This window comes from Rana temporaria, chromosome 2 (assembly GCF_905171775.1).
Source record: "Rana temporaria chromosome 2, aRanTem1.1, whole genome shotgun sequence".
Classification (NCBI taxonomy): Eukaryota; Metazoa; Chordata; class Amphibia; order Anura; family Ranidae; genus Rana; species Rana temporaria.
In genome coordinates, this window is record NC_053490.1 from 110,476,809 (window position 1) to 110,499,172 (window position 22,364).

General features: G+C 45.8%; 1 protein-coding gene and 1 long non-coding RNA gene across 4 annotated transcripts in view; one reads left to right on the plus strand and one right to left on the minus strand.

Moving 5' to 3' along the window:
- Nucleotides 1-396: 396 nt before the first annotated feature.
- The window catches only part of LOC120929371 (gametocyte-specific factor 1-like), a 132,643-nt gene continuing 110,675 nt past the window's right edge, over nucleotides 397-22,364 (minus strand). Inside the window, exons 9-10 of the mRNA XM_040340757.1 lie at nucleotides 22,268-22,293; nucleotides 397-1,159 (exon numbers count right to left, since the gene is read on the minus strand). Coding sequence (XP_040196691.1) covers nucleotides 22,280-22,293 — 14 coding nt within the window. The 3' untranslated portion in view covers nucleotides 397-1,159; nucleotides 22,268-22,279. The remainder of the gene's footprint in view (nucleotides 1,160-22,267; nucleotides 22,294-22,364) is intronic.
- On the plus strand, nucleotides 4,178-5,809 carry LOC120929372. 3 transcript variants are annotated; one of them, XR_005747382.1, is made up of 4 exons: nucleotides 4,178-4,825; nucleotides 4,921-5,023; nucleotides 5,177-5,275; nucleotides 5,523-5,809. It is a non-coding gene; the product is annotated as an uncharacterized LOC120929372 (long non-coding RNA). The 3 variants fall into 3 exon arrangements; XR_005747383.1 differs by lacking the exon at nucleotides 4,178-4,825 and having other exon boundaries at nucleotides 4,839-5,023; nucleotides 5,523-5,591; nucleotides 5,713-5,809; XR_005747381.1 differs by lacking the exon at nucleotides 4,178-4,825 and having other exon boundaries at nucleotides 4,839-5,023.

A 22,364-nucleotide genomic window follows, 5' to 3' on the forward strand; every position in this document is an offset into this window, starting at 1 on the left:
TGATAGATAACATGTTCATTTTTATTTTCACAAAATCACTGAACATTTTGGCTGACTTATACAAAAAAATTATGGAAATGAGAAATTCTGAACTTGGCTAGTTTTTCATGTTTAAACAGCAGTTATGCAGCTACTACATATACATTTTTCGATATCTCAGAAGTTTGAGGCCTCTTTTGTGAGACAAATACAGTTGCCCACATTCTCCAATCTGTGACTTTGCCTTTAAAGTTGGAGTAACACTGCTCTGCATCAACAAAAGTAACGATCTAGCCATTTTATTCTTGCTGACCAGATGGCAAAAAAACAAAAATGGTAAACCGAAACAAAGATAACAGATGTACACCCTGTACATATATGTAACCTGCAAGACTTTTGAAAGAATAAACTCTGATGTTTTAAAATAAGGTATCAAAACCAACATCTTTATTATTTTTAAATTGTAAACTCACATGGTACAAAGTGCTAAATTCACACAAGTAGTAACAGGTGCTTTAAAGAGGGAGTAAATGCCCTTTGTTGTTTTGTACCTACAGGTAAGCCTTATAGGATTACCGGTAGGTACAGTAAATATGACGGTGCAGGTTTAGGAGATGTGTAGCAGCAGGTGACATTTTCACATGCGCACAAGTGCTCTCAATGAACGCCATGCTGTCTATTGAAAGAGCCATGCAGCGCCCATAACTACCCGCACACATGCCAGTGACGTCATGGCAGCTCAGCAATTCAAACAGCAGGAGCCTGCAAACCAAGGTTTTTTTTTTTAAATGCGGTTTACTACTGCTTTAAGCACCTTCGAGAATACTCATCTGTTTTGTATATGCAGTACAGAAATGCAGATGTGTCCTGCAATGGTTTTTAGCATCAAAACTTTTGCACATTTTATACACTTTATCGAACGGTAGGTTTTTAAAAAAAACTTTACTAGCTTCTAAATGTTTGGGCAGTCCACACATTTTTTTCCGAAAATAAATGCAAGGTCCCAGATGTACCAAAAACCAACAGGACCTAAACGGTGTTGGGCAGAACAAATCAAGTAAATAGAGGAAACTGAAATCTAGCATAATTACTATTTTAACAGAACCTTAACAGAGAACAGTCAAGGCACTCAGAAGATCAGATGGTAATTGGTCGTCTACTCATTCTACAGTGCGCACATCTGAAAAAAATAAAGTAAAACCAATTAATACATACCACAAACAATCTAAAGACAAAACTTCTAGAGTAAATGTGGGCCTTTATGTGTACAATTTGGACACGCCCCCCTCTCACTCACAAATCAAAAATTAGAATGGCTTTTGCAATACATGAAAAGCACAGGTATTTTCTAGAGTCTCCAAGTATATTTGTGTTAGACTGCAAGGTTTCCAAAAGTGATGGACAAAACACTGCTGGTATAGCTTGGTTGTATGGACAATACAAAGGCTTATTGTAAGGAGAGAATACTAGTTATCACTCAAATCTAAAATATGTCCTGAACCTATATTTAAAACCTCAAAATTACAGAAAATGGGGCTTTGGTACTTGTGACGGATCTCAGATACCCCAGGTGGGCACATCCGCCAGACCTGTGTCTACTGTCCTCCAAACACATTCGCAGCCTGCAGATTTGCCATAACCAGCCCTTAACCCCTCAATCATGAGACAATCCACACAGGTGTTGTGGGTTAAACGTGCAGAGCATAAACTGTTTATTAAATCCAAGACATACACTTTTACACACAGTTAGGGACACTCCCCTTAGCCTTGTCAAAGAGGGGAGGGGGACAAGGAACAACGAAGGGAACTGAACATTTGTACATTGAAACAGTCTACAGATAAACAAAGGGATTATGGTAAGCAGGCAGCCTCTCAATACACATCCCCTGCGGAGAGACGTCTCCAGTCCAGACAATTGTCCATGTGCAATGAACCAAGACAATTAGACACAGCAACAAGAGGGGGTGGGGGGGTGTTAGAAGGGATGTAGCATTACATCACCTCAATGCCTGCTTGTCTCCAGTCTCTTCTGGGCCATAATCTGTGGCTAACAGGCCAGGCCACAGTCCCTTCCAAAACACACAGTGACAGTAGGTTCTGTCACAGCACTGATTGAGGGACACAAATTCAGAGACTGTTTGGTTTTACTGCCACTTGCTCTGGCAAATCAAATTGTTGGCCAACCCCCCCTCCTCCCACCATGTCTCAGTTTTTTGGTAAAGCATTTCAAAGCGCAAGATTGTAAACACAGAAGGGGTGTGGACATATGCCCCTCAATGTACTTCTAGGAAATTTGTTTTACAAAAAAATGATACTAAAAGGTTCGTGTTTTTTTTTTCTTCTTTTTAAACACCACGTCATATTTACCGCTACTGTGCAGTTCGTTTTGCACAGAGTGGCCCAGATCCACCTGTTCTGGGGTCCCACGGCGGCTCCTCCCCACATTATATATCCCCCTCTGGGATGGGAAACTCTCTACCACGAGAGGGGGGGGGGGGTTACCTTGCAGGCGCACTCCTGAGTTACTCTGCGTCCATAGACGCTAAGTGTACGACTCCGCCCCGCCCCCCATGTCATTGGATTTGACAGCGCGTTAACTGAAAGGTGTTTTTACACCTCAATGCATAGAATGCATTGGAGTGATAAAACATGTAGGTTTACAACCACTTTAAGTCCTGTAATCCCTAGTCCGAAAATCCCATTTTCTTCCTTGGTCATTAAGGGATACATGAATTCAGAGATGGGATGTCCAAAAGCACACCAACCAAGGGGGTGGGCAACAGAAGAACTACACAAAAAAAAAAAAAAACACACACGAGAACTGTGGCCTGTCTGCATCTCAAAGAGCTGCCTAAAGAACCTTCCACAGCCATGAGCAGGTGCAGAAAGGGAGAGAACTCCGATCGGTTCAAACCAAGGTCTTTGAAGTGTCAGAAAATCTAAATTCAGATTCCACAGAGCTACGAGGCAGCCATCCTGTATAAAAGTCTTAAACAAAGAATGGAAAGCCAACAGTCTCTGGAACAGAATCCCAAGTACAAAGACCTGACACAGGATAATGGGGCAAGGACCAATCATCTGTAAAAAGGTCAGGATTTGTCCCACTGAAATTCCTGTGGTGACAATTTTACATCACATGATGTAAAGTATGCCTCCCATATTGGTAGACTTTGTGGAATATAAACTTCCTAGGTTTAATCATTGCAGGAATCTCAGATTAGAAAATGCCTGTTTCAGAACTACAGCCATGACCTTTGAAGCCAGCAACCTTGAAGCAGGATGATAAAAATCAGTCCTCGACACAAGTTCTAGAAGAGCCCACAAAACATCTTCTAGTAGCCTGATCACGTTGGCATATCACATCTGCCTGGCTAGTACAACACAATAAGAATCCATAACATGTCCTCCAGTCTGATGCTGCCAAGACAAGGAAGGAGGTTTGAGGGGAAGAATGGCATAGATCGATCAGGGTGTATTGACCACATGAACCAACCAAAGCATCCACTGCTTCTGCTAGAGGATGTACCTGGGAGATAAACTTGTCCCGTTTGTTGTTCAAGCTAGAGGCCAGGAGGGCCACACTCTACATCACCCTACCTGTGCCAAAGGTCCTGGAACATCTCTGGGTTCAGGAATTGTTGGCTAAAAAATCTGCTAGCATATAGTCCATGCCTGGTATGAAGACATTGAACATAGCTGAAATGTGAAAATTTGCTAAGGACAGAATCTGGTCTACCTCTCCTGCTGCATGACTTTCAGTTCCTCCCTGATGATTGACGTTTGCCACTACAGTGGCATTATCCAAATGAATCCTGATCAGTAGACCCTCTAGTCAATATGTCCAGCATTGTGGGGACAATAAAACCTATATGTATGCATACCCCTTTTCTTCACCCCCTCTCTCCTTCTTTATGAATTTCCCCATTTTCTTTTTTTATTTTTTTTTTTGTCCAATCTACTCTTTCCCTCTTTTCAATGCATAATTAACTGGGGCATTTCTTAGGATACAGGATAACATCTTGTTCCTTTAACATTGTTGAATTATATTGTTGAATTATGAATTTATAGTAGGTACACTGTAACCATACTATATGAACTATTTGTTTTTATTTTCAACCAAAAATCAGCTCTATAGTCATATGTTTTTTACATACAAAATATCTATAACATCTACACAAACTACTTCAATCATATGTACTAATTTAATGGTTCCACAGTTTTCTGGCCACATCCAATATTTTGAGGCCCTCAGCCTGATAGTGGATATCGGGCTGGGCTTCAACTTTCTTTCCACTGTTTTGGGCACATTTGGCGATGTGTCGCAGTTTCCTCCTTGGTATGGCCAATTGTGCAGTTTGTTTATTGGCCACAAGGGCGCTCGGGGAGTTTAGTGTTAGCCTCCACACTCACTCCCCTTACCACAGCTGATTTTCCCCTATGCAATGTCGTTAGCAATCTTCCTTTTTTGTCGGTAATACTGACAACACAGCCCCTGTCCATCTGTGATCAGCTTGTCTTGTTTGCTGTGTGCATTGTCACACATACTTTCTTGAGCCCACTTGTCCACTGATGGGGTTAAATTTCTCCCCACCGTTTGACATAGTGAGCTCTCTGCTTGATCCATTCCACCTGTCATCCCATCAAGCCTCCTCACGCTGCAGGTGTATTGCACGCATTGCTTTGGGACTTGTTTCAGCTGTGATTGGCCCACCCGATATCATGTGATGCTTACACGTCACACATCGGGTTAGGACAGCCTATTTAAACGGCATTTTGCTGCACACTCAGTGCAGAATGCCGCAGGGTCATATGTTCAGTGAGCACTCTTGTCCTTAATGCTTTGCAGGTATGGTAAACTCCTTTTGTGTTATCTCTCTACAACTACACTGCTAGATTTCACTCCATCTAATTGCAACTATGCTTGCTGTGTATGCTCTTTAGTTCCCCTTCTGGATCAAGCAGCTGATTTCTTCTGGCTTTATACACACTAAGCTTATTGTGACTTTGCAACACTGCCTGCGATCCTTATATAGATCTTATACAGGTATGTGTATTTTTTTGCAATTTCTAAATAATCTCGGCTCCGTTTTGATAATGTTTATACAATTTATTTTATTTTTTATCTTTTTCTATGGTTGCCCCGTTTGGAGGCAGGGACACCTTTGTAATTTGTAGCCAATTGTTATCGTTTAAACAGATATTTTGGGAAATCTACATGATTCCTTCCTTGAATTAACACTGCAGCTGGATTGCTCATTGATGTCCCTGGTCTTTAACCCCATAAACCGTTATATATGTAAGTCATTTATGCTTTATGGTCTCAGTCATTACTGCTAAACTAAGTTAACCAATATTTTGGTCATTATGTCTTAAATACATATATATCTCACAGATAATAATATGTTAACCCCTAGCCATCCCTATTGCTTTGACTATGGTGTGTTTTTTTTTTTTTTTTTTTTCTCCTCTGTCTCACTTACATGTTAACCCTTATATGACTGTCCTTTTGTGACCATTTTCAAACTCTTCCTGCTCATTTGCAGGATCATGCACATGACCATTTTCACCTCGGCGGTTTTCTGTGTTTGTCGCTAGTTGTGGGCAACTCGTGGGTAAGATAGTGTGGTCTTTAAACTTTGGAACCATTTTTTACCATTATATGTTGTACCTGATTTAAGCAATTGGAATGTGTATCATATTTTACTGGTTAATGCTTGTATATATACCTTTCAGTTGCATATTTTGACTGGATATCGCTCCCTCCCCTGAAGAAGCGGAAGTCCGCGAAACATGTAGGGTCTATGCGATTTCCTTTTCCAGTTGCATCCATATTTACAACTGACTGATGCTGTGTTATCCACTGAATCAAATCAACAAACTGGTTGTCCACTTTTCTTTTAAACTATTGTATTGTATGTTTTGTATTCATAAATAAAGCATTTTTGTAATTTTCTAACAAGAATTGTGCTTTCTCATCACTATCAATTTGCTAAAGTACGCACCGCAAATTATCCCCTTCCCTTTCCCATTGGAAAAAACTTTATCTATCTAATTGGGATTAGGTGCCTTATTTTTGGGTGAATCTACACATCTTGGACCATATTTCCAAAAATAAAACCTAAGCTCCGAGATACTGATTGAGAGACAAGCTCCTCATGTCCAGACTCCTGTCAGGCTGCCATCCATCAAGAGGATCTTCTAAGATCAGAACCAAGGACTTTCCCAAATCTAGAGCAGCAAAACCGGTGACAACCTGATCTTTTGATATGAAAAGAATTGTGTCAAAAGCGCTGGCCAATAGTGAAATATATATATATATATATATATATATATAACGAGCCAACTGCTGCTCAAATCTTAATTGTGTTAACAAAGTAGTGGATTGAATAGGTGTAGGCGACGAGCGCAATCGAATGCACAAATCAATAAACAATCAATAATTGCAAAATAAGATCCTAATATGCGATTGCAAACAAGCAAAAAAAAAAGAAAAAAGGAAGGAATATGTTAAATCACAAGTGAATGTGAAAAAGGAAATGAACGTGGACACAAAAGTGTCAGTATCAAACAAAAACCAATAATGTGTAATCACACAAATAAAGTCCAATCCAAAGAGCCGTCAGATGCTGGTGAACAGATAATAAAAGGGATGGAAACAAATGCATCTTCCTAGTTCAGATGTAGTGGGCTCACATAGCGCTTACCTCTCCCCTATGGGAAAATCGCCTGTAATAACTTCCAGCCGGTATATTGAAGATTGCAGCTTTCCACCCATGTACTAGGATTCCTGGTCTTCAAAAACATGGAGGCTCGCCGTGTGTTGCAGACGTCAATAGGGAACAAACAAAAGAGCTTCCATAGAAGTAAATCAAAACGGGGAACATTTTTTTTTGAGACTAAAATATGCTTACAAGCAAAAAATATGCTTACAAGCATAAAATCACAAAACGCGAGGTAACAGTGTATTCCGGTCGGACGGGGTCATACGTCACTTCCGGTCTCGTCTAGCCAACGTCCTTACACGTTATGTCACGACACGTGACTTCATCAGTCCTCTGAGGAGGGTGGGTGTTCCACATTATTAAGCAGAGCACCATTTTTTAAGCAATATGGGGAAGAAAAAGGATCTCTCTGCTGCTGAAAAGAGTGAAATGGTTCAATGGCTTGGACGAGGTATGAAAACATTAGATATTTCACGAAAACTTAAGCGTGATCATCACACTATTAAGAGATTTGTGGCCGATTCAGAGCACAGATGGGTTTTATGCAGATAAAGGCACATTGAGGAAGATTTCTGCCAGATCCATGCATCAGATCAAGAGAGCAGATGCTAAAACACAATTACATAGCACCAGATATTTGAAGCTGCTGGTGCCTCTGGAGTCCCACGGACATCAAGGTGTAGAGTCCTCCAGAGTCTTGCAACTGTGCATAAACCTTCCATTTGGCCACCACTAACCAATGCTCACAAGCAGAAACGGCTGCATTTGGCAGGAAAGTACATGAAGACTAATTTTTCCAACAGTCCTGTTCACTGATGAGTGCTGTGCAATCCTGGATGGTCCAGGTGGATGGTTGGTGGACGGCCACCCTGTTCCGACAAGGCTGCGACATCAGCAAGGCTGTGGTGGAGTCATGTTTTGGGCCGGAATCATGGGAAGAGAGCCGATTGGCCCCGTAAGGGTCCCCCGAAGATGTAAAGATGTCCTCTGCAAAGTATGTGGAGCCCCTGACTGACCACATCTTTCCCTGGTACAGAGGGAAGAATTGTGCTTTCCGTAATAAAATCATCTTCATGCATGACAATGCACCATCTCATGTTGCAAAGAATAACTCTGCATCATTGGTTTGCTATGGGGATAAAAAGGAGAGAAAGTCATGGTGTGGCCTCCATCCTCCCCTGACCTCAATCCTATTGAGAACCTTTGGAGCATCCTCAAGCAAAAGATTTGAGGGTGGGAGGCAGTTTACATCCAAACAGCAGCTCTGGGAGGCTATTCTGACATCTTGCAAAAAAATTCAAGCAGAAACTCTCCAAAAACTCAAGTTCAACTAATGCAAGACTTGTGAAGCTATCAAATAAGGGGTTTTATGTTAAAATGTAACGTGACCTGTAAAAATGTTGTTCAAAGTTTGATTGAAATAGCTTTTGATTTCAGTAAATATGCTGCAAGCACAACAAATGACAATTTTCAGTTCTTTACAATCTATAAAGTGCTTTAAAACTTACTGTGCGTAATAATTAGGAACAGTGCATTGTAAGTTTAAAAAAAACAAAAACAAAAAAAAAAACTTATTAGGGTTTGTTCAATAAATTTTTATTGTACTCTTAACCCCTTCAATATCTGGTCTATTCTGGCACTTCTCTCCTTCATGTAAAAATTCTCTTTTTTGCTAGAAAATTAGTCAGAACCCCCAAACATTATGTATGTTTTTTTAGCAGACACTCTAGGGAATAAAATGGCGGTCATTGCAACTTTTTATCTTGCACAATATTTGCGCAATCATTTTTCAAACGCCTTTTTTGGGGGGGGGCGCAACGGTTTCAGGAATTAAAAAGTAAAGAGTAAATAGATACCCAACATGTCACGCTTTAAAATTCCGCACACTCATGGAATGGCACCAAACTTCAGTACTTAAAAATCTGCAATCTTCAATAAGACTCCACATCTCTCCTCCAGGCTGGAAAGCATGATATCGGAATAAAAAATTCACCGATCTCATGCCGACAGATGCGATTGCGGCTTTGTTTACTTCCAGTACCCGGGCGTGACGTCACAACGTCGCGCCCAGGCCTCCGAGAGTCAGAGATGACTGGTGACCACCTGGTCACCGGAAATCGCCATCGTGAGCAGGCGCGGGACGATTTTCTCCGGGCCCCCCGATGACACGGGAGAGTCTGGAGAAGCACTGGATGGCGGAGGGGGACGTCAATTATTTAGGTAAAGAAGAATATCATTGGCAGAATAATTTGGAACAGGGTGAAGACCCTGGGTTAGAGGCTTGTAATGTCAGGACACTGGCAAACCTTTTGAGAACATTCCCCCTGCGAGCCAACCCTATGCCAATTCAGTGAGTTTTTTTTTTTTTGCAAGCAATACAGAGCATTTAAGGAATAAAAAGGGAGAGTGGCATTTGTTCTGTACTGTACTCCAAGACATGGAATTTATAGACAAGTCAAAAAAATGCCTCACCATCTTAATTATACATTAAGACACAGACAGTGGTATTCATAGATCATAGAAAACCCCCAAGCAATGAATGAGAAGGGTGGGCAAACAACTTGCAAACAGAACTTTTCCAACAGCCCCAACAAGGGTCAACAGACCCAATTTTAGAATACCGCTGCAGGAACCTTGAGGCCAAAAGCTGCATCTGCAGAGGATTGGATGTCCACCTGGTAACACTTTGAAAAGGTATCAACACAGGACCAGGTGGCCTTACAAAGCTTATCCACAGAGGCTTAGTGCCCGAGGAAGAAAACCCCCAACAACCTGGTGGAGTGGGCACATACATGGGCCAGATTTTGCGCCTTTGGAGTGTAAGATTAGTGATCAGCTGTCTTATCCATCAAGAAATGGTGGACTTGAAAGCATGATGCCCCTTGCAAGCGACCGAGAATAGGAAAAATAGTGAGTGCAAAAACCATGTAAAAAAAAAAAATCCAACAAGCTGGTTGTACCCAAGTCATTTGATGGATCAACTAGGAGACAACTAGCCTGCCAATACATGGATCGAATTAGCAGGGACTACCTTGTGTATGTGAAGGCCACTTTGCAGAACAGGTCATTTATGTCAGGGCACAAACCTTTTGCGGTCACTTTCCCCAGTTGGTTCTGGATGGAGTTGAACCTGGGATCTCGCCGTTTCAGGTCCAGCTCTTTGTCTTTGAGCCACTGCTCAGTGCTATCCTGTGTGCTATCCATTTGAGCCTGGTGCTGAACCTGTACTTTCTGTGGACCAATCAGTGGCCAGTGTGGCCTATTTAAGCCAGCCCCTTCCCCTCTGCTAATTGCTGGTTCGTCGTCAGCCTCTGACCCGTATCCTGTTTCCTGGAAACCTTACCTTGTGGATTGCTTCCCGACTCAGCTATCTCCTGGAACTTTTGAACTTGGCTTGTCTCACCTACTTTGCTTGAACTCTCCTGACCTGACATATTGGCTTGTGACCCGGACTTGTACTTTCTCCTGCCCTTGGACTTTGGCTTGTGACTTGGACCTGCTACCTTCTCTGCCCCCTGAACCTCGGCTTGTGTTTTGGAACGTCCCTAGTCTTCATCTGGACCTGATCCGTACCTGCATCCCTGACGTATCTTCGGTTATCTCCTGTCTCCGGCTGCAGTCCCGCTGAAGCTACTACATCTGCTGCTACTACCTGCAAGCACCGCTTCTTCGCTGGCACCGGTACCGCCTTGTGCTTCTGCCTCCTGTCTCAACCTCAGGGGACGGGCGCACTTGGTCGTAAAGGTGAGCCACCCTCTGCATATCGGTCTCGGTAAGTACTTGATTCCTGATATTTAAGGGGATATCCCTGATGGCTCTTCAGAAACCACCTTTTAAACCAGAGAGAACCAAGTAGAGGTCCAAAAGGAAGCACAAAGGTGCTGTAGGGTGGCTTTGATCTGACATATAGTACACCTTGAATAAAGGTTTTGACAAGATTTGTTTTTCCTTATGGATAATGCCAAAACCATTCTTTTCAGAGTGCTTAATGCCAAATTCTGGACAAATCATGATGGCAGGAAGGCCAGAATGCAAGGCACAGAACTATCTCTGGGATTGAAAAGCCTATCGTTGCAACAGGCAATAGAAGATTTCCAAGATCATAGATCTTTCTGGAAGGGATTTTTCTTGCTTTTAGATAGGTAGGAATAAGGGAAGGCATAGATTAGCCTAAACTGAGACCAGGGGATCTTGAGGCATTTGATGACAGTGCTGTAGGGTCCTGACCACAAACAGATGTAGCTTGCAGTTGAATCTGGAAGCCAAGATATTCACAGCTGGGGTCATCCATCTCGAAAAGATCAGGTTTAAGATATCTAGGTTAAAGTGGATGTAAACCTGATTCATGAAATTTGAGCTGGGCACATATCTGCAGTGTTTTCTTATCTCTTCAAAGTCCTGTGGTTTTCTCCTGCTCCGTTCTTCTGTTATCAGGACAACTTCTAACAAGTTCTCCGACACATGATAAAACCAGCCTGAGCTTTGTGTCAGGGTGGGTGCTATAAATAAATTAGCAGAAAGCTGCTCTACTCGCAGGACAGCTCTAAAAAGTCTCTGCCTATGTGTGTGTGGGAGGGGGGCGGGCACCTTTCCTCCAGTCAGCTGTCTCCCAGTGTAATCCAACAGTACGCGGTTACTCCTGAATTAGGAATCTATGTGTATTATCTGATGCTATTCACTTCACTTGTGAGCGTTTACATCCACTTCAACAACTTAACCCCCGGACCATATTGCTGGTCAAAGACCAGAGCACTTTTTGCGATTCGGCACTGCGTCGCTTCAACCGACAATTGCACGGTCGTGCGACGTGGCTCCCAAACAAAATTGGCGTCCTCCCCCCCCCCCCCCCACAAATAGAGCTTTCTTTTGGTGGTATTTGATCACCTCTGCGGTTCTTAGTTTTTGCGCTATAAACAAAAATAGAGCGACAATTTTGAAAAAAATATATATAATTTTTTGTACTCACCGTAAAAACCTTTTCTCTGAAGACCATGGACGGACACAGCTCCTTAAATCTTGACAAGTGGGTTATGTTCCCTGTTTACAGGCGAGGACTAGGCAGAAACATGTTAAAGCGGGGGTTCACCCTTAGGGGGCACTTTTTCCCCTTAGATTCCTGCTCGTTTTCTCTAGGGGAATCGGCTATTTGTTTTAAAATATGTGCAGTACTTACCCGTTTACGAGATGCATCCTCTCCGTCGCTTCCGGGTATGGGCTGCGGGAATGGGCGTTCCTTCTTGATTGACAGTCTTCCGAGAGGCTTCCGACGGTCGCATCAATCGCGTCACGATTTTCCGAAAGAAGCCGAACGTCGGTGCGCAGGCGCAGTATAGAGCCGCACCGACGTTCGGCTTCTTTCGGCTACGAGTAACGCGATGGATGCGACCGTCGGAAGCCTCTCGGAAGACTGTCAATCAAGAAGGAACGCCCGCTCCCGAAGACCCATACCCGGAAGCGACGGAAGAAGATGCATCTCGAAAACGGGTAAGTACTGCTCATATTTTAATACAAATAGCCGATTCCCCTAGACCAAACGAGCAGGAATCTAAGGGGAGAAAAAAAAAAATTTAATAAATGGGTGAACTCCCGCTTTAAATAGTTAAATACATGTTACATTAACAAAGTTGAACAGCCCCGCCCAGGGGGCGGTCCCTCCAGACATAACCCTCCCCACTGCAGCCTCAGTTCGTAACAAGCAGTACAAACCTAAAAAGGAGGGGTGGGAGCTGTGTCCGTCCATGGACTCCAGAGAAAATAATTTTACGGCGAGTACAAAAAATCCTATTTTCTCTTATCGTCCATGGACGGACACAGCTCCTTAAATCTTGACAAGTGGGACGTCCCCAAGCAGTGTAAAAAAAACGAGGGGTGGGAAATAAGTCAGTAAAACCATATTTAATTTCACCCCAAAAACAAGCAGAGCTCCTCAACGGAGGAGGTGCAACTTCAAACAGCCGCCTGCAAAAACTGGCGGGCGAAAGCAGCATCAGAAGATGCACTCACAGTAACCACGTAAATTCTGGAAAGAAACGTGAACGGACGACCAAGTCGCCTCCTCGCGTATCTGTGAACACTGACGCATGATGTCGGAAAACTCCCCCAGGAAACACCAATTTCCCTGGTCGAAATTGCCGTGACCGGAAAGGGAGCCCGCCCCTTAAGAGCATAGGCCTGTGTAACAGTCTACCCGATCCACCGAGATATGGTGGTCGACAAGACCGTCAGGCCCTTTTGTGGACCAGACATCGACACAAAAAAGGGTCAAAACTCCGAAACGGAGTCGCAGCAGGCTGGTACACACCGCAAAGCATGTACAACGCCTAAAGTATGAAGGACAACCTCCATAGGATGTGCCGGCCGAGGACAGAAGGATGGAAGGACTATGTCCTTATTCCTGCAAAAGGCCGAAACCACCTTCGGAAGAAGGGAAGGTCGCGGGTAAACCACCACCTAATCCTTATGGAGGATCAAGCATGGCGGCCTGCAAGACAAGACCGCCGCCTCAGAAACCCCTCAAACAGAGGTAAAGACCACAAAAGGGACCACCTTCTGAGTGTCAAGAGAGAATCTCTCTGATGTTACCAAAAAATTGCCGATACAGGCCCCGCAGGGCCACCAGTGTGACTGGCGCGTCTGTACCAGACCACTAGACCTGGCCACTAGCTTGACACCCCTGCGATGGGGGTGAGTGGCCAGGAGCCCTGTGAGGCTCACCTGCAAGGGAGCCCCGCACGAAAGACCAGAAATCCTGGTCCAGCATCTGGCGAGTCCAGGGGACTCGCCACCACAGGAGGAGACTGTACATCGCCGCTGCCCGGCCTCAGTACACAGCGTGTAAGAGGAAGAAAAACCGTGAGGTAAATGTGAGGAGACCTGTGCTGCGCGCCATAGGAACCAGCACTAGAGGTCAAAATCTCTTCCAAGATGGCCACCGGATGCCTCAGAGCAGGACATGTCCACAACAAAATGGCCGCCAATGGGATATTACAATAGAAACTAAAAACCACCTGAAAATGGTGCCGCCAAAACGTCGCAACTAAGAGAAAGCCCATTAGGGCTGAAATAGTGGCAAAAAAAAAATCTTCTTTCGGAACCCCCCCCCCGCGCAAGATAAGCGCAGGGCAGACACGCCACAGTCACCTGGTAAAGTCCCCCCCAACAGCAGCAATAGTAATGCAGAGGGAAAATGAGCAGGGGAGGATAGGATGAGCCCCGAACCCCAGGAATGCTCAGCCGTACCAACCCGCCTAAGCGGGAGGGACTGTACTTACCCATCCACGCGAGGACCCACTGACGCATTCCTGACAGGCATACAACCGCGTTGGTGGTAGCTGTCGGCCGGTCCACTGTGAGTGAGATAACACCACAGCCCAGTCATATGTGGACCTTGGAGCAGAAAGCTCACCGGCCACCCCAGGCGTCATGGGGTATGTCGTGGCAGACCCAGCCTCTTTGCAAAGGTGTGCTCATGCTCACTGACCAGACTGAGGAGACTACAAGGATCTATATATCCAGCCCGTCTCAGCCGACAGTTGATAGAAGATTCAAGATTTTTTTTTTAAATATAAACAAAATAAAATTTTCCTCAGGGCGCTGGGCCCAAAGGGAGCCATATGTCGCCCTTTGCTAGGCAGAAAGAAACTGAGGCTGCATGCTGCAGGGAGGAGGATTATGTCTGGAGGGACCGCCCCCCTTGGGTGGGGCTGTTCAACTCTGTTAAAATAACATGTATTTAAATTTCTAACATGTTTCTGCCTAGTCCTCTCCTGTGAACAGGAACATAACCCACTTGTCAAGACTTGAGAAGGCTGTGTCCGTCCATGGACGATGAGAGAAAAAGGACGTCAATTTTGTTTGGGTACAGTGTCGCACGACCATGCAATTTTCAGTAAAAGCAATGCAGTGTCGTATCGCAAAAAAAATGGCCTGGTCATTAAAGCGGGGGTTCACCAAAACATTTTTTTTTTTTTTTTTTTAACATTACATTCAGCCGAGTTGTCCTAATGACAATCGGCTTTTTTTTTTTCGTACATACCGTATTTCACCGCCGCTTCCGGGTATGTCTTCTGTGGGACTGGGCGTTCCTATCTGATTGACAGGCTTTCGACCGTCGCATACAGCGCATCACGAGTTGCCGAAAGAAGCCGAACGTCCGTGCGGCTCTATACGGCGCCTGCGCACCGACGTTCGGCTTCTTTCGGCAACTCGTGACGCGTAGTATGCGACGGTCGGAAGCCTGTCAATCAGATAGGAACGCCCAGTCCCGCAGAAGACATACCCGGAAGTGGCGGTGAAAATAAGGTATGTAAAAAAAAAAATAGGATTTTTTGTACTCACCGTAAAATCCTTTTCTCTGAAGTCCATGGACGGACACAGCTCCTTAAATCTTGACAAGTGGGTTATGTTCCCTGTTTACAGGAGAGGACTAGGCAGAAACATGTTAAATAGTTAAATACATGTTACATTAACAGAGTTGAACAGCCCCGCCCAGGGGGCGGTCCCTCCAGACATAACCCTCCTCACTGCAGCTTGCAGCCTCAGTTCGTAACAAGCAGTACAAACCTAAAAAGGAGGGGTGGGAGCTGTGTCCGTCCATGGACTTCAGAGAAAAGGATTTTACGGTGAGTACAAAAAATCCTATTTTCTCTTATCGTCCATGGACGGACACAGCTCCTTAAATCTTGACAAGTGGGACGTCCCCAAGCAGTGTCAAAAAACGAGGGGTGGGAAATATATCAGTAAAAACAATTTTAACTTCACCCCAAAACAAGCAGAGCTCCTCAACGGAGGAGGTGCAACTTTAAACAGCCGCCGGCAAAAACTAGCGGCTGAAAAAAACATCATAAGATGCACTCACAGCAACCATGTAAGTTCTGGAAAAAGCGTGAACGGACGAGCAAATCGCCGCCTCGCACACCTGTGAGACCGACGCATGATGTCGAAAAAAAAAAAAAAAAAAAAAAACCCAGGAAGCACCAATTGCCCTGGTCGAAAGTGCCGTGACCGGAAAGGGGGGCCCGCCCTTAGGAGCATAGGCCTGTATGACGGCCTGCCCGATCCACCGAGAAATGGTGGTCGACGAGACCGCCAGGCCCTTTTGTGGACCAGACACCGACACAAAAGAGAGTCAGAAGCTCCGAAATGGAGCCGTAGTAGGCTGGTATACCCGCAAAGCGCGTACCACGCCTAAAGTATGAAAGGCCGAAACCTCCTTCGGAAGAAGGGAAGGTCGCGGGCGCACCATCACCTAATCCTTATGGGGGATCAAGCATGGCGGCTTGCAAGACAAGACCGCCAACTCAGAAACCCCTCTAACAGAGGTAAAGGCCACTAAAGGGGCCACCTTCTGAGATAGTGTCAAGAGAAAATCTCTCTGATGTTTCCAAAAGGAAGGTTCCTGAAGAACCGAGAGCACCAGAGTCAAAACTCATGGGGGAAGAGATGGGCCAAGAGGGGAAAGTATATGACAAACCCCTTGCACACAAAAAAAGGGGACCCACCAGGGAACGGGCCGCAAAAAGGCCACTAAAAGAACACAGCCAAGGCTGAAATCTGCCCCCAAACGGTGCTTTAAGCAATTTTTAGATCCAATCCAAGCTTTAAAAACAGCAGGACCCTGGACATTGAAAGTACGCCCGTGGACGTCACTCCATCCCTTCGCACCAAGAGAGGTGCGACGGTAGATCCTCCGGAAGAAGACTACGGTGCCCTGTTGAGATGACCGAGTCAGACAGACCCTGGTCACCTAAAGTCTGGCTTCCAATAACCATGTTAAGCAAGTCAGTGACTGTACAACAGGAGGAAGTATGGGACCTTGAGACAGGAACCTCCTGCCCTGGCAATCGCCAGGGTGCCTCCGCTACCAGGCGCCCGATATCAGCGTACCAAGGACGCCGAGATTAATCTGGAGCGATTAGAATCATCGGGATCTCCTCAGCATCCACTCTGTGGAGCGGCCGAGGAAGCAACTACCATGGAGGAATGGCAAAAAATCACCGATACAGACAACACAGGGCCACCAGCGCGACTGACGCGTCTGTACAAGATCACTAGACCTGGCCACTAACTGACACCCTTGCGGCGGAGACAAGCTGCCAGGAGATCCATGCCATGTGAGGTTCACCTCCTGCAAGGGAGCCGAAACACCCCAAGCACAAAGACCAGTCGCCCTGGTCCAGCATCTGGCGACTCCAGTAGTCTGCCTGCCGGCATACCTGATGGTAGACTGAAGCCACGGCCGTGGCGTTGTCCGGCTGAAACCAGATTGGTCGACCACAAGGAGAAGCATAGCCTGATCGCCTAAAATAGTAGGACAATGAACAGTAGACAGCACCTGGTATTCCCAGGCGGTCTTCCACCAGGCACTAGCCAGGCCCGACCCTGGGTAGCTACCGAGACCAGACACATTCAAGGAGGTGTGGTCATAGGTCCCGCAAGTCCAGCGACTCAGGGCCGACTGGACCCCCCAGTTTTGTGAACCTCCAGGTTCACAACCCGTGAGCTGGCATTCGTCGTAAACACCGACCACTGGAAGGAAGGAACAACTTCCCGGACCGAAGAGTCGGGAATCTCTGTCACCAACTCAGAGAGACTCTGACTAGGTGGCGCACAGGAATCTAATGATTTCAGAGACAAGAGATTTTTACCACCTGGACAGTAGTTCCACTGGAAAACCAGGGTGTGGAACTGGGCATACAGTACCACCTTGAAGGAGGCTACCCACAGACCCTGAACCAGCAGGCGCCCGGAGAGAAGACCGATTGCGTGATGCCAATACCTTCTCCGCAGACTGAAGAGTCTGCAATTTCTCCAGGGGAAGAAGGACCTTTGCCACTGAGGAGTCTGGATCAACACTAGATACTCCAACGCTGAGTCGGAACCTAGCATGCCCATAATTTGAACCCTGGGTCGCACACATGTAGGGCAGGCTTGCTGCCACTGAGCTACACTTTCTGGCCTAAACGTTTAACATCCACCCGAATCTTCGGAGGGTCTGAATGGGAATAACCCATCCACTAGGTCGGAGACAGAAGCTGCTCTCAGAAGAAAGTCGTCAAAGTAGCCAATGAGGCAAAGCCTCGCTGTCCCAACAAAATTCAAATAAGTGCGAGCTCCTAGCTGAAAACCCATGGTGCTGACGCCAGATCAAAAGGGAGGGCCACAGGCTGACAGAGACCCTTCTCTCATCACGAAGCACAGAAAAAAACACTGACATGTGCAAAACGGGACATGCATGTATGCGTCCCTGATGTCTGAGGACGTCAGGACATCCCCCGGATGAAGCGCAGCTACTCTCGTCCTGCAGGAAAGGTAAAATTACCTTGCAGCTTAGCAAATCCCACACTGCCCAAGGCAGACCGACGTGCCGGGAGGGGAAGACACAAGGACAGAACTTTGTTCTGTGGATAGGAGGAAACCCTATCTAGTACTCCGAAGAGACCACCTCGCAGACCCACTAGTCGGAGAGCAGGGAGGTTTCACTGAATTGTGAACCTGCAAGCCGCCCCTCCCACCTAGAGACAGGGAGGGAAGGCTATATACATTGGCAGGATTTGGGTGCCGGCGTGATCGGCTTATGCACCCAGGGACAGATTAGTCCCCCAGCTGGGCCTTTGACGCCCTGGGAGGGTTGCCCCTAAATAATACACACACATAGTGTGTATGTATATTATGTAGGTGTATGCACACATGTCTTTGGAGGAAACCGGAGTACCCGGAGGAAACCCACACAGACACAGGGAGCGACAATGCAAGCTCCAGGCAGATTGGCGTCAGTGTGCAGATTGGCGTCAGTGTGCAGATTCGAACCAATGACTCTTTTGCTGCCAAGTAATGGAGTTAAGCACTACACCACCGTGTGCATAAAACCATTCTGAAACAGACGCCCTGGATAACAAGGGCGCAGCATTCAATGAAGCATCACAGACCTATATGAGGCCCTGGACCAGCTGGTCCGCTAGGCTAATAACCTCAGGAGAGAGTCGGTGCTCCTCCACTGTCTGGTGCAAAATGCTCACTCTGTGAGTTGTATACAGCACTAGGGGTCAGGACTACTCCAAGATGGCCGCCGAGCGTTCAGAACGCGGCCACAGGAAAAAGGCCAGCACAATGTAAGCTGCGCCATAGCGTGGCTACGACAAAATGGGCGCCAATGGGAGTTTTCAATGTAATTGAAAAATCTCCCAAAAAATAGCGCCAGCGACCACTGAGACCCCAGTGTAGTGGCCACAATAGGCCGCAAGCCAGACCCCAGCATGGTAAACATGGAACGGGTCAGTACTTCGGATCTTCTATCAGTCAGATCCATACAAGTAGGGGTTCCCGCCCGGCGGTGAGGGACTACAAAAGCCCTCAGTGGCTTTTCTCATTCCGCATCTCAGAAATTATCAAAGAAGGGCACAGAAGGAAAAAACCTATACAGCGGTCTGATTTGTGTGATCCAAAAAAGACCGAGCCCTCAGCGGAAACCCAGCTGCACTATGCAGCTTAGGAGAGTCCCTTGCAGCAGTAAAAAGCGCACCCATAAATGCCTTATTCTGCCTTTTTTTTTTTTTTTTTTTAACTAGGTACCTAGTCCATGGCTCCATAACAGAGCATTCCCCAGGGGATAGCGGGGGAAGGGGGCACTCTTTTACCACCCGCCCGCAGTCCACCCCCACCCTGGCACAAACTGTGTCCAGGACTAACAATAAAAACTCTGTGGGAATCACAGGTGCTAACACCTGCTGCCACCACCAGCATGTGGGGAAGGACCCAGATACTGACTCCAATATTTACATATAGTGTGTATTATAATATGCACACCTGTCCATACAAATAGACAAAGGCTCCTAGAGCCCTATTCAGGGCCTCTCACCCACTTGCTGCGCTGACCAGGGGTAACCAGGGGACTCCCTCAGGAGGAGACTGCACAGCGCTGCCTGTGAGGAAAAGAACCGTGAGGTAACTTTTGCAGGGACCTGTGTTTAAACAGGAAAAGCCTCATAGGGCTGTTTTATTTAAGGATAAGACACAGATACAGCATAAAAAGCAAAACCATTACAGGTGTCACCAATCAGTCAGCGTCTGCTGAAGTATAATCATAAACATCTGTGCTCATCACAGGGCTTTTTACCACAGGAAAGCCCAATACAAAAAAAGAAAAAACACAGGCCAGATAACAGTCCCCTCAGGAAGGCCCCCTCCCCCCTGACAGCGGCAATGTTAGCAATGCAGCAAGGGAAAGGAGCAGGGAAGTAAGGGGAAGGGACCCCCGAACCCCAGGAATGCCCAGCTGTACCAACCCACCGAAGCAGGAGGGACTGTACTTACCCGTCCGAGCGAGGACTCGCTGACGCATTCCTGACAGACCTACAACCGCAATGGAGGTAGCTGTCGGCCCGGTCCACTGTGATTGAGGCAACACCACAGCTCAGTCATATGTGGACCTCGGAGCAAAGCTCACCGGCCACCTCAGGAGTCATGAGGTATGGCGTGGCAGACCAAGCCTCTTTGCAAAGGTGTGCCCACGCTTGCTGGTCGGACTGAGTAGACTACAAGGATCTATAATATCCAGCCTGTCTCTCAGCCAACAGTTGAAAGAAGATTCTTCAAGAAAAAGTAAAGTAAAATAAAATAAAATTTCTCCTCAGGGCGCTGGGCCCAAAGGGAGCCATACGTCCTTCTCCTTTGCTAGGCAGAACGAAACTGGGGCTGCAAGCTGCAGTGAGGAGGGTTATGTCTGGAGGGACCGCCCCCTGGGCGGGGCTGTTCAACTCTGTTAATGTAACATGTATTTAACTATTTAACATGTTTCTGCCTAGTCCTCTCCTGTAAACAGGGAACATAACCCACTTGTCAAGATTTAAGGAGCTGTGTCCGTCCATGGACGATAAGAGAAAAGCCGATTGTCATTAGGACAACTCGGCTGAATGTAATGTTAAAAATTTATTTTTTGGGTGAACCTCCACTTTAACCCTTTCACGCCGACGGAACGCATATATGCGTCCTCGGCTTTCAGGGGTTACACCGGGATGATGCCTGCAGCCGCAGGCATCATCCCGGTACCGTTGTTTAGAGCGGGCGATCGGCTTTCCAAACATAACAACCGATGCGGCTAAAAGCCGCTCGGTTGTTATGCCGGAGGAGCGGGAGGGGACATCCCCCCCCTCCCGCCGCCTCTTGCCGCTCTGACCGGGCCTCCCGTCCCACCGGGAGACCCGATCCACGATCCGGCGCCTCCAGCGTCTCGGCGCGCTCTGAAACAAAGCCGTAAACGGCTTTGATTCAGTGTCCGCATTGAAACCACGGAAGCGGCGTCATGACGTCACTTCCGGGTTTCTCAGATGCCAATGGCGCCGGATTTAAAAAAGTACACAGTATTCAGAAATCGCCGTTTTCGGCGATCTGAATACTTTGAAGTGCAAAGGAGGGCTCGGAGGTCTTTTAGACCCCCGATCCCTCCGTAAAGAGTACCTGTCACGACCTATTGCTGTCACAAGGGATGTTTACATTCCTTGTGACAGCAATAAAAGTGATCAAAATGTAAAAAAAAAAAATAATTTAATATTAGAAAAAATAAATAAATAAGAAAACAAAAAAATTTTTTTTTAAAGCGCCCCCCTCCCCGCGAGCTTGCGCAGCAAAGAAAGCGCATACGGAAGTCGCGCCCGCATATGAAAACGGTGTTCAAATAACACATGTGAGGTATCGCCGCGATCGTAAGAGCGAGAGCAATAATTATAGCACTAGGCCTACTCTGTAACTCTAACCTGGTAACCGTAAAAAAAGTTTAAAGCGTCGCCTATGGAGATTTTTAGTTACCGTAGTTTGTCGCCATTCCACGAGTGCGTGCAATTATAAAGTGTGTCATGCTTGGTATCTATTTACTCGGCATAACATCATCTTTCACATTATGTAAAAAAATTGGGCTAATTTTACTTTTTCATTTTTTTAAAATTCATGAAAGTAAATTTTTCCCAAAAAGTTGTGTTTAAAACACCGCCGCACAAATACCGTATGACATAAAATATTGCAACAATCGCCATTTTATTCTCTAGATTCTCTGCTAAAAATATATATATAATGTTTGGGGGTTCTAAGTAATTTTCTAGCCAAAAATATGGATTTTAACTTGAAAACACCAAATGTCATACATAGGCATGAAAGGGTTAAGGGGGCAAATCCTTTCGGTCCTTAAGTGGTTAAACTGTTACATCTATGGGTTTACTTCCACTTTAACAAAGGATTTTATGAACAATGGTGAGGGTTACTTCTGTACCTATATAACTGAAGGCAGTAATGGAGCATGTTCACAGAAAAGCACACTAGTTACATGGAACACCTTAACGTGTTTGCTGCATTCTAAACAGCTATTCTATCAGGCAGTTAGAATTATCATCTGTGTTAATTTCAACCAATGAGAAAGGCCAGCTTTATACACCTAAAGTTTCTTCCTTTCAAATAAAAAGGACCTTTCTTCATTCACTGCACTTTGGTTAAGATTTTCCTGTATAGCATTTTGTATGGGCATTTTAGGTTTCATATGCTAGTGACAGAAAAGAGAAGTTTGTCTGTAAAGTACTTACCCAAACATAGAATCAGACATGATTATCTGTAATAAAATACAAATGTCAGTGCTCAATTACCAAGCAAAATTATTACAATGCTACATTACGATTCTGG